At 35.3% G+C, this 13,568-nt stretch overlaps 1 protein-coding gene across 8 annotated transcripts in view; it reads right to left on the minus strand.

Annotated features, from left to right (window-relative positions):
- The window catches only part of NBEA (neurobeachin), a 470,218-nt gene that overhangs the window by 278,112 nt on the left and 178,538 nt on the right, over positions 1-13,568 (minus strand). For all 8 annotated transcript variants that reach the window (XM_085061526.1, XM_085061583.1, XM_085061573.1 and 5 more), the window contains one exon: positions 3,327-3,481. In XM_085061526.1, coding sequence (XP_084917652.1) covers positions 3,327-3,481 — 155 coding nt within the window. The remainder of the gene's footprint in view (positions 1-3,326; positions 3,482-13,568) is intronic.

Here is a 13,568-nt window from a genome sequence, read left to right on the forward strand (position 1 = left end):
CTGAAGCAAACCAGCAAAGGCTCAGAGAGGCCATGAACAGTGAGAGTGCTGTGATAAATGCTGTCCCTGTTCTGCACAGTCCTTCTGCAACACATCACTGCAAGAGAGGTAGCTACAAACAGTCTTGTAGCTGGAATTCGAAGCCTGAGGGAGTGCAATGCTACCAGAGAAGAGGCTGACAGGCAACAAGATTTATCCAAGTTAGCAATGAGGGGTGAAGAACCCCAGTTTACAGATTAGTGACATTATTCTGGCAATTTTCTAAAATGATAATTGTTAATACCTGATTTCTGGTCAGTTTTAGCAGCTGATACATCACTGTCCTTTGCATTACACAGGTATATATTATTTTTCAGTTTCCTGCAGGGATCTACAAAGCATTTATGGTTTCTTAACTGCTTAAGCAGCTAGCCAGCAGTAAAGTAGAGGTCAAATTCTGTTAAGTGTGGTCAAATTCTGTTAAGTAGAGGTCAAATTCTGTTAAACTCTCTGGCAGCAGGAATGAGGGTTTTGTTGGTTTTTTTTTTATGTGTCTTTACATATTTTTTACTGATAAAAGAATTAAAGACTGGAATTTTGACTAGCTCATTTAAGAATATTTACATTCAAAACAGTATCAAAATGCAGCAGGATTTACTGGGCTTGCTGATACTAAAGTAGCTGGTGAGGTTCAGGATTTAGATTAGGAAATTATTTAGGCTGGTTTTTTTTTTTTAATAATGAGATTGGGAGACGGATTGTGGCTTACACTGTGTGTTCTGACTCAGACTAAACACAAATTCTAAATGTACACAAACATATTGAGAAACATAAAAATATAAGGTAGGCTATCTCTCCCAACCTAGGAGTCACAGCAACTTAACTGAGAATAGGATATCGTAAAAAAGATTAAGCCCTCACTTTTATATATGTCTCTGTGTGTGCACATGTGTGTTTATATTATTCACATATTTTTATTCATATATGCATAGGCAATTCATATTTTTATTGCTTCTTCCCTTTTCCTTCCAAAGTAAAATTTTCTTCATTAAGCTTGTTTAAAAATTCAGTTGCTAGTTGTTCAACCAACTAGGCTTCTAGAAAGGCAAACAGACCAAGAACTGTTGGATTAACACAGAAGTAAGAATCAGGATATGAATTACAGAAATCCAGTCTAAAAAACTATAAAGCCAGTTTCTTACACAAAAAGATGACGGAAGAAAACCTATCTTCCCAAAGATACATTCACAGCACTATAGGAGTTCAGTAACATACATCTCATTAAATCGTGACAGTGACATTGACTGTGACAGCAATGGGAGATGGAATGCAAACACTGACTGCAACCCATGAATAACTGAGAAAAATCCCACCTTTTACACAAATCCAACACAGAATATACCTGTATATATACATATATACAGATATAACTGTATTGCTAGAGTATCTGTGACATACTGTAAAAATAACTGTAAATAGGTTTGGGGAGACATCTAGTGTTTCTAAAGAATTGCAATCTGCTTCTTTTTTATCATAGCAAAAAACAAAAAATTGCTGTTCAATTAAATTCTATATGCTACTTTAAAATCATTAATAACATAGATATTTCATATATTACAAGTATAAAACCAGAAAGTATCTAAATATTTTGTCTACATGTCTCAAAAACTGACATATATGAGTCACTGTTTTGACTACCATGGGCATAGCTTAATTAAAAAAGGCAAAATGAGCATTTTAATCTAATATATATTTAAATATTTTCAATGTGATACTACTTTGTTAAAACTGTCATTTATATGTCTAGCATTTCTAAAATGTTAATATAGATCTCAAATCTTCAAAAATTCAAACATTCATTCAAACCTAAAGCATTATTATGCTTCACTAAAGAAATCAGTACAAATATAGTTATAATCAAACCTCAAACTTGCTGAAATTCAAATCAATCAATACTCTTCCTTTAATCAAGCTAATCCATAGATTGGGATCAAAACCAATTTCATTAAAAAAAAGAAACTGTAAGATCTGTCAAAAAAAGGAGCCTTTAATCCACAGTGAATGTACCATGGCTTCTGTAATACGGTCCTCTACTAACAACAGTATTGGGGAAATGACTGATTTTAAAATGCAATTACTTACAAACAAGAGCTACTACATTCCAGAAAAAATAGTTCAGATCTTTAATCAGTGAGAAGACTGAAAGCTTACTACTATTCAGTATAATTTGGAAAACAAGGTTTCCAGTGTAGGATATTTTTTGCATGACATAAGAATACCTAAAAGGAATTCCATTCAAGATTAACAGTAGTGTCTACACAAATGGAACTGTTCAGAGAAGCAATAACATTATTCAGAGTATTCATTCCTCCCATCTGCCTCAGGAAAATTAGATTTGAAGATTTGGGGTTTTTTTATCCTTGGAAAAATCCAAGTTCTATTATCAGGTATTAAAGGTAATCTGCAAAAGGAGAGAAAAAAAATGAGTGTGTCTTCACATTACTCCACAAAGCAGAAAGATGCCAAAAGCATCCCCCTCTATTTGCTACAATCCCAGGGAGATTTTCACGTTCTCAACCCTAAACTGAAGTTGTGATATCCTTGAAGAGAGCTCTTCTCTCAAGTGCTTTTGCTTGTTTTAGAAAGAAAACACACTACAGCCAGATATTTCAAAGGAGTTTAAGTAAATATCAGTTGCTCTCAGTAAAGATTCATTTTGTAATGGAAACCACAGTCTCCACTGTCAACAGGCTCCTTCACGATAGAGAATCCCATTATTACTATTATAAATAATTTAAAAAGAAGGTCTGATCCTCCTTCCATAGGTCACAATAAACAACTACTGATAAGACATGAATTCAGGTAAATTAAGTAGCTTCTTACTAAAAAATCCTTCAAAAAGAACATAATTTTCACTGACAAAAAGTAATTGTCCAAAATATTCAACCCCTAAAATTTATAATATGTCTATTAAGTAGCTACTTGTCTTTACTTTCTATGACACATAAGGAGGGATTAATTGGTATGTATCACATAAACATCCTCTACTGCAGGGCACTGGAAAAGTTGGCTCATTTTATTCTAAACTACACTTCTAAAATAATATTGAGGCTATTTATTAACTTCTTTAAAGCTGTGAAAGTCCAATGTGCACTATCAAGGATTATAAACATAGACCAAAAGAAAACACTGTCTCTAATAAAGGCCAAGGTTTAGTCTTTCCAGTTTTTATTTTGGCGCTACAAAACGACCACCACAAAGATGATTAAAAAACAAAACACCACTAAAGGTAACAAAACAAAAAACAAAGACAAAATGAGGGTCACAAGAATATTTAAGGACAATACCTGTTGTATTAATCATACTTTTTGGTGTAGCTCCTGTTGCAGCAAATATATTAGGTGTACTACCCGGTGGCAGTCCGCTCCCAGCTGTGGCAGCTCCAACAGTGGTAACAGCCAGACTACCTGGAGGGGGTTTCTTTACTGGTACAACCACACTCCTGTGGAAAAAGAAACAGCAGATTACGAAAATTGCACAACAGAGCCAGGAAGAGCTTTTGATTGTGATGGGTTTGGGCTGTTGCATGATGCAGTTGATGAGAAATACATAATACTGTAAATTTTCATAACCTTTCGGAAATAGGGTGAAAGTCTCTTAACAGGCCCTAAAGCCATGCTCTTATTCTTATTCTGCAGCTTCATGTGATTATGTTGAGAACACTGCTATCAACTCTGTAACACTGCAATGTGTTCTAGATTTGCAAAGATAATGTTAGCTGTCAGAAATTATGCCAGCAGACTAGAAGTCCATATGCATGAGATCCTAAAGACTGTGAATTTGTTGATCCGAATGAAGATAACAATTTTTTGTCTTTAATATGAACATTTGAATACAGTAGGTTATTTCTCAGTACCATGAACATATCAGTCTTTCAAACAGAGGTGAAGAACCACGATTTTAGATTCAGCCTTTTTTCATCCTCAACTAAGTCAATAACACATGATGTACATTGAACAGCAAAAATGTAATACAATAAATACTTGCTTTCACAGTATTGATATTGCTAAGGTTTAAAAAGCAGTCTTGAGAATTTGAAGCTTTTAAGAAGAGAACAGGGCCTTCATGCACAAAATCCAACACAATATCAAATATAAGCAGACAACACTGCACTCAAACAAACACTTTTTAACTTAATCTTAAATCACACTTTTGTGATTTTTAAGTGTGAAGACCAAAATACTTGCTCTTTGGAGACAATATTTTTTCAGCACTGACCAGCTTTCACAGAGCAAGCAATTATATTTACATTTTTCTTTTTAATATTTCCATTTTTCTATAAAATTCCCTTCTTAAAAGCCTGTTTCACTGGCAAACTTGAGTGAAAAAACACCAGAAAAAACCCATATTTTTATAATGTTGAACAATATATTTTCATTTTTATGTACATTTTCTGTTTAAGCAGATACACTCTTCTTTAAAATGAATCATGGTGATTAAAAAAGAGCAAGAAAAGGCAATTATTTAGGGTGATGAGGCCACATTTTGCTCATGAACTTCCTTCAGTAACTGTTTTGTTACACTCTTGTGTAAATATGATGCATATAATGAATCGTAGGATGTGGCATAATGTTTTACAGTAATATACTTTGTTCCTATATGTCTAAATCCTCCATCTCCCTGGATTTTAAAGACTGGTGGTGAGAGTGTACAGGACAACCTTTAAGTATTTTTTTCCTCACTTTCTTTACAGGGTTGAGAATTGAAGTCTGCATTCTGAACAACAGTTTTTCCCCTACCCTGCAGCACATACTGTGAGAGAGGTAAGTCAAGGAATATCGATGGGGTTTTTTCTCAGTCCATTTACATTAGGAGGAGATGGGTTTGAACAATGCAATAGCTATTGATTAAGATAAGTGACCCTAAAATAATTGCTTTTGTCTGTAGTTAATAATCTTACAATCATTGTTCATATGAAGTGTTTACATAGCAGCAGCTACAGCTGAACAAAGCTTGGTCTACAGGGGTTAGATTAATCTGCTCTGTAACACCATGAAATTTCCTAAAATTAGCCCCAGTCTACATACAAAGATCTCTAGCTCAATTAATACTTCAATCAAATATTTGAATTTGGGTTATAATACTGAATAAATACTCAAAGGCAGAGTCCCTCTAGTATCATAGAAACACAAGAAGAAATTAGGACTTGTTTCTTAAGTAGGAGTGTCTCCCAATTATACTAATTTCAAAAGGAAACTACTGTCATTATCCACCATCTCTGCAGAGAATTGCAAGTGAAAGAGTGAATGAAGAGAGAATGGGAATATTTGTATGCTGGGGCACAAGAAGGAAAGACACAGGAGGAAAAGGCATCTTATACTGCCCTATTCTAAGAGCACATGGATTATCAGGTCATCAAGACCACAGGGAAATGTGTAGCTTCACAGTATAATCTGACCTTGCAGACAAAACCTGTGAAGAGTAACGACTCTTGGGAGTCAAGAGCTCGGGAAGGACAGAAAGACTGTTGGCAGGTCCATAAAGGTAAAAAAAGGCATATCCAAAACCCAGAAGGAGTGGCCAACATATGGACAACAGAGGACATGTGAGGAAGACTTGACAGCTGTTATCCCATGGTCTCTATGCCATTGGAGCAGATCCTGGGCCTCTTATTTGGGTGCAAGCAATGCCTGACTGCTGAACAGTCTCCTTAGACACACATTTATTCCAGTGGGTGCAAACGTGAGACACTGTGAGTGAAAGACATACATTTTGTTTTGCATTTCATTTTAAGAAAAACAATTTGTCCGTCATACAAAGTCTGGTACTTTTATCTGCTAAATTGCCAATACAATTGCTGCAGAAGTATTTCCCACTTTCCTGCTACTTTTCTAAAGATGCAGCTAAATTCAAGGTCTTCTTCCAATTTAAACAGTGGTCTTTCCAAGTGTCCAAAAGGTCACCTAACTTTCCACAGCAAACACCACAAATGTTAGCTTTAATTCTCAGATGTAATAGAATCAGTTTGATTTGGAAGGGACTCTTAAGAGTCATCCAATCCCCAAATGTACCCACCTGCTATAAATGCAGATTCTTTTCTTATAAGTGTAGTTTAGGGCTGAAATACAGCTCCTATAGCAAGAAGGACAATCCTTCCCAGATCCCACAGATATGATGCTCTGCACATGGTTGGCAATGTTTTGTATGTCTAAATCACCACATTAAGATAGGTCAGGTGCTACTAAATAACAAATTATCAAAAAATATCAAGAGAAACCTCTCTACCATAAGAACAGGGAAAATCAGTGAGATGATATCATCCCAGATTGAAAGAAAATGCAGCTTTCTGACATGTCATACATGGTGACCTTGTCAAAATGTCTCATTCCTACAGATAAAATACACGGAGTGAATACAGAATGACATCAAGAGGGAGCAGACAGAAAAACTGTATTAACAATACAACAGAGTGGTCAAAAATGTGCAAAACAATAGGAGAGATGGCAGAACAAGAAAGGTGACAGAGAATGACTGCCCTTCAAGTAAAGAAAGTCTTCTTTTAACCAATCTAACCACTCCAACGGCACATACTGTCAAAACAGGCATATAAAAACAAATCAGACTTATGAAAGAAGTATTATACTTGAGAATAACATGATTTAAGGAAAGAATTTACTGTGATAGATGCCTTACATGTATCTGTCAGGCATTCAAGTTTTTCTTTCATAAAGGAACAGAAATCTACAGAGTAGAAGGTTATATACACTTCTGTATTTCAGTTTAGGCTTGTTTTGTACAAAATGTTTCAGACTTCCTAAATGTTCCAAACTGGCCCACAGTTGTCTGAATCACATCATCATGGTCTCAAATGATCCCCAATGATTTAGTCAGCAAAAATTTAGTAGTAATTGTCTGTAGAAACTGGTTTTATTTCTGTGTTCATTGGGTGTTTTATAATTCTAAAAATATAACTGTGGCTACTAATCACTGCTCTTTTACTCTCCGAGTGTCCTTTACCAGTTTTAAACCTGATCCTGAATTCATCGTAATTCATATCATGCTTAAGATGAGTGTTGTTGATTCTGTCCACATACTACATATGCACTGCTGGTTCATTAAATAACCTCAGCAAATAGCTACAGGATTCTTCTGGGGTTTAGAAATTTGCATGAAGTAACTAGATACAACATAATACCATTAATGCATTGAACTGCAAAAAGAGAAAATGGAAATTAAAAAACCCAAAAACCCACCACTTTCTCAAATTGACTTTACTTAAATATTTAGCTACACAGTGCTGGTGAGAGACAAATCAGGTTATGCAGCTCTATATTTTCTCTCTCTTTCTCTGCGATTCACATTCTGTATCTCTTCTCCAGTTTAAAATTTGAAGGCTTTCCAACTTAATCACTCTGGTCAACATAAAGGTCAGAGATAAGCCTTCAATACTGGATGTCTTGAGCTACCTATCTGAGCAGCAGCAATTAAATTAGAATCACTTAACTCTCTTGTGGGATGTATGAAACCTCTTAAGGCAGAATTAATATTCTTACCCCTCCTCTCCTTCCCCACAGTAGCAGAAAGCATGAGGATTTTTCAAGTGCTCTTCAAAAAGCAGCACAGACTTCAGGCAAGTTTTTCATAGAATTGCTCTGTGTCAAACAGCAACTTCAGAGGTTACAGAAGAATTCACATTAGAAAGTGGGTGGCAATTTGTCTGCTATATTACATGCTATCTTGCTCCTACACTTAAGTTAACTTAATCTCTGAAAAGAAAGCTTTATATTTCTTCTCTGAAAGTTATTTATATTGGCCATATCTCAGTACAGATCTAGTCCTTTATGAAACATTTACACTGTTTACTCCCTGTTCTTTCAGATTTCTGACCTGAGCCTGTAGTAACATTACTAATATATTCTGAATGCTACTTTAGACAACCTCCTATTAGGCAGACTGCATGAAGATAAGATACATCTGATATCAAAAAGGAAATGTCTAACTCAGGGTAAACAGCCAGAGAAAAAAACTGCATTAAAAATTTGTGCGGTATACACATGAGTTGTAGAAGAGATATGGAAGGCTGACAGAAGGATAAAATCTTTGGGATTTATGTAAATGAAATATTAGTTCTGAATGTCCATGTATTATGGATTCTTTCAATAATTTGATACCACACATGCACCAAAACATCCAACTCTTAAAGTATATGAAATGAACCTAATCTACTAAACACAAATTGCTTGTTTCTAACTAGAAGAAAGCAAATAATCTCAGGCGCAGTTTTAGGACAAGGACATGAAGATCATTGATCCTCAGATCAAGCAGAGCAGTAAGTATTTATTCACAAAGAAATTCCATCCTTTGCATTCAGGATAAATTAGCTGAAGCATCTAAAATGATCTAAAATATTGACAAGAAACAAGGAAAACTTAAAAATATAAAAAAGCCAATTATCAAGAAAGATTAATGGTCTTGGCCAAACAGCGCAATGGAAAATACTGGAAGTGTAATAAGTTTGAAGAAAGTGAATAGAATCTAAGTGAACATGTGATGTATTAAATATCAGGAAGATCATCAAATATAGAAAAAAAAACTCATAGAAGAAAATCAAATAGGGTACAGATGAGTATGGGTGAGGAACCTAACCCTATATATACACTGTAAAAAAAAAAAGTAAGGCTGCAATCAGTCCTGTAAAAGGAGGTGTATAGGGGTAAACAGCAAGGCAAAAATACAGAAGAATTTTCATCTATATAGCCAGTGAATTATATCAGAGAGTGGGGAGATGCTGGTTTCTCCTCACCAACTTCAGGCCAGATAAACCTACAGTTCCATGGACATGAATATGAAAAGACACACATTGCAAGGGTGATAGAGGAGTTTTGAAAGAGCTACCTTTGTATAGATTGCTAAATGATAGACATGGGGAATATGATTACAACTTGATGAAAATAAAATTGAGGGTTAATATGCCCAATTTTGGTTGACTTGAACCTATTCAAAAACTTAGAATTTTTTTCCTGAACAGCTGAGGTGGGGATGCGCTTTCCCTTTGTCTTCCATTATAATAAATGAGTGACCAAGGCACTCTCTAGGAATACAGACAATGCAATTTCAGCTCTTCTCTGTCTAACAGCATCTGAAACCATACCTCATTCTCCGGAGTGTATTTTTACTGCTAGCTTGGAAAAAAATATTCTAGAGAAAGAAGCTGTCAAGTCTTTTCTTTGGACCAGTCCCCACTGTACAAAGACAATGGAAATTTCCTTGAGTAAACTGGAACCCCAGATAAGTCCTTTAATTCCCACACTACTGATTAGATTTTTCATTCATATATTCACACACTGCTGTGATACCCAAAGTAATGGGGAATGCAGTGCCTAAGAACAGATGACACCTGCACCTGTCCCTTCTTGATTCATGGGAAAGGTGCTCTGGTTTTCTTCAATTATTTGTCATTAAGAACTTAAAAAGTAACCATTTTTTTGTTGGGAGAAGACTAAAATGTATTTATCCATAACTAATTTTTAGTAAGATTTCAGGAAAATCAAATCTGTTTTTCAGTAATCATCTTTTGGAGAATCTAATACTCTAACAGGAACATAGCCTCCTATTTAAATGACTTAGTAGACCAGTGCATATGAATGATCTCCCAGAGGTGGGAAGTCATACAACAGATAAATATTGAACTTCTCTATTTGAACTTCCAGTGCATCTTCTCACACAGTTCTTGTCTTTTCCCATTCTGTCAGTTACCATTAAAGCAAAAAAAAAAAAAAAAAAAGAAGGGAAAAGAACACTCCCCTACTGTATTCTAGTAAAACACATAGATTCTTGGAGTAGTCCTCCTAAATATAGCATAAATACATCAAATTAAACATATTTCTGAAGACCATCTGTCTCTGTATTAATGGGAAGGACATGTATGAGATCTGACTGGATTTCACAAGTTTTTCACCTTTTCTAGCACCTTTAAAACCGGCCTCAGAGTTCTTCTTTTGGGGAAAAAAATCCAAACGCAACTACAAAAATCAAAACTAAAATACTTCAAAAATGTGTTCTCCACAATATTTCCAAATATGCTCTTAAAGACTTCACCAAGCATGTAAACTAAGCAAACCCATAATCTTCCAATTTATGACGTGATAATGGATTAAAAGTGAATAACAGCTTTAACAGCAGCAAAAAATACTGATCTTTTCATTTCTAGGAACTCCAGATTTTCTGCTTGTGCAAGCATGCTTCTCATTGAAATAATTCCAAGGACAGAAAATATTTGTAAATTAACTTGGTTTGAAAAAATAATGAATGAGACACAAAAGCACAAGCACTCTCAATTTCAATAACAGAACTCACCTAAGAAATCTCTATTAGAAAAAAGCAGAAAGGAACAAGTGTAAGCTTCAAAATGCAATACTGAGTAGAATCACAAACAAATTGAAAAACCATCATGATCTAGGTTGCATCTAGTGGGACCAACGCAAATTGACCTAAAAAAAGAGAAACAAGAAATCCCCAAACCCTAAAAATCAATAACAGGGACTGATTATTGTCAGACAAAAGATGAGAAGGCAAAAAGGAATTATTGGTGAGTTATGCTCCATTAGTCGCAAATCTAGGTGAAATAACCCTTTGTGTTTGCTTCTAAAAATGTCAACCTGGATGCCATTTTCAAGAAATTCAGTCTGACGTTAAAAGACATGTCATAACTTCGAGGATCCAGGCTCCTGTGTCCCAGAAATCTGTTTATATAGCTCATAATGTAATTACAGCTACCTTAAGACAGATGAGGCAGAAGGCAGCAATATATTGAAAACTAATTGAAAAATGCAGTTGTCCAGAAGCACTTGTGGGGAAGAGGTCTCTGAAAAGCTGCTCAAAGCTTCAGAGTTTGAAGTGAAATTTTTGATGTTGTCACTCTCAATCTATTGAAGAGCTGACAGACAATCAAACCCGTCTGGCCGCCTGGCAGCTCATTTTGCTGGCAGGTGGCAAACAATTAGACACACCAATTTGTGCCTCCTGATGACATTAAAGCATGAAACTAAGTTGTATGCAGGGCCTAGTGATTTGTGTGAAAGCATTTCAAAAATAATACTCTTTGCCGTGGCAACTCATTTCAGACTGCCACCTCCCATTACGGCTTTGAGTGGTGAAGACGACAGACTTGAGTTACGTGCGGCGCAAGGGCGCTTCTGTTCAATCCGTCATCAGCGCCCCCCGAGACCTCAATCCCCTCCTTTCATCAATATCACCTCATCATTTACATTCGATAGCACTTCAACTGCTGCATACATTAGCTACACACAGCTCCCCTTTGGTGAAACGTGGTGGGCACTTTTTCTCGTTTTATGTTTCATTTATGACTGCGCAAATTCTGTGGGAGAATACGCGGTAGCCTGTTAGAAAATTATCCTTACAGACACATTAGCAATGTACAATTAAAAGAACATGCAGAGCAAAACATGTAACATTAAATGCTAAAATATGGCTCTCAATTTCAATTCTATTTGCAGAAATTTAGTTTACATGGTGTTTACCTTCATCTGTGATGATAATTAAAGAAAATTACAGAAAACTGTTCTTTTGCTAGGCACTCAGCATCCAAATGCAGAAATAAAAAAAAAAAAGGCTAGCCTCACAAGGACTAAGAATATCTTCAAATTAATGTGAAAAATACATTTCTCTAACCTAGATTTGCTTATAAATATGGAATCACTGTGCTTATTTTATAAAACCTGAAACAAATAGAACCTGACAAAACAATACACTCCACTGCTCATGATTCTCCCCAGGGACAACAAAGATGACCAATAGCTACATTGCTCAGTGAAGTACCAAAAGCTGCATCAACTACAGCAACAGAAGCTCCTACAGAAACACAGTTTACAGGCATAGGGCTAGCTTAAAAAAGAACCAGTTTATCTTATTTAACTGTTATTTTATATTATTAAACACAGAAACATTTACATGAGCAAGTACAGAAGGACAACCATGCTGTAATTATTTTTTTTCAGTTTTTCAATAGTCATTGGGATACTACAGGAAACAAAATGTTCAGAAATCACTACTAGGTAAAATTCATGCTGCTTTCTCAATTAATCCTTAAACTCATTCTACTATTATTTCAATATATTATTCAAGGCTTTTTCTACCCTAACCTTTGCTTCATCCCCCATGAAAAGTTATAGGGTCAGTATATGCATCCACTCCACCTTTGTAATTTAGAAAAGCAACACCATCCCCATCCATATTTGCCTCCTAAGATTGTCACGGTGGTTGAGTAAGTACTCTGCCAATATGAAAAATCTGCACAGAGAAATATTTACTTGAACAGTGAGCATCATTCAATAATGCAGCCATGGGGTGCAACCAGCCAGTTGAGGTCCTGTGGGCTAAGAACTTCACTATTTTTATCAAGATGCCCACAGTTCAAAAACATTCGTTTAATTGGATAAAAGAATGTAACATTTCCTAATCTGCTGGACCTACCGGAACCTGTAATTTTTCCCTTCATAGTTGTGGGTTTTACTAAAAACCATGATCTACCTCACTCACCAAAATCAGATAGCAGGATCATTTATTTAAGAGAAAAAAAGTAGCCCACAAAAATTATGTAAAAATGAATTCTTTTGCCTTAATTTCACCCACTACCCCCCCCCCCCTTTTTTTTCTTCTAAAGAAGTGAACAATTCCAAAGGCTGACATGTACAACGTATGCTACCAAGATACAAATGCAGTGGTGCAGTTTGTACAGGAAATCATAAAATTTGGTTGTCAGGGTAACAGGTCAGGGAAAAAACAAACCACTAAACTGACTAGCTCCTGAAGTTATTAAGTATTAAATATCTATCAAAACGCATAAGCTTTAGACATGAATCACTTCTTAAAGAATTCCATAATTCTGTATTAGCAACTACAACTAATGATGTTCAAAACCTACAAACAGTGACATTGTTGCAAGATCAATTAAATGGTGGTGCTCACATTAAATACAGGTTATGGCCAACCTACTGCAGCCTTTAAGGTTTTTAAGGCTTTCTTATAGAGCTATCATTTAGAAATGCACAGTGAAATTCATGTCTTCAATCACCTTGCTGTCAAGTCCCCTCTGACAATGAAAAAGACATCTCATGAGGTGATATGCTCCTTTTTAATTTAGGTGTCTGGCATTTTGTGAATCAACTGTAGCCCTCTGAATGAAATTTTTTTCTTATTAACCCAGGTAGAAATTTAGATAAAGTAACCTTTTTGGTGATTACAGTCAAGGTGTTATTATTTCTACATGTAGCATGATTTTTTTATACTGCTTAATGTACAAGAATGCCTTCTGAAATACGGTGATTCCTCACAGAGAATAAGACAAAATTCCTAACTTTATGGGAAGAAAAAGTATTTTTCACTTCACATTGAAATCAATCTGAAATCAAAATACGTAGATTGATGAACAAAATAAAATCATCTTAATGAAAAAGCTGCTAAATGAGCTTTCTCTAGAACAGTCTTAAGACCTAAAATGTTATTAGAAAGGTATATATTCATTGTTTCTAAAGTATATTTCACTTTTCCTAGCTTGATGTAATTAACTT

Source organism: Lichenostomus cassidix, chromosome 1 (genome assembly GCF_008360975.1).
Source record: "Lichenostomus cassidix isolate B80296 chromosome 1, HeHo_3.0, whole genome shotgun sequence".
In the NCBI taxonomy this organism is placed as follows: Eukaryota; Metazoa; Chordata; class Aves; order Passeriformes; family Meliphagidae; genus Lichenostomus; species Lichenostomus cassidix.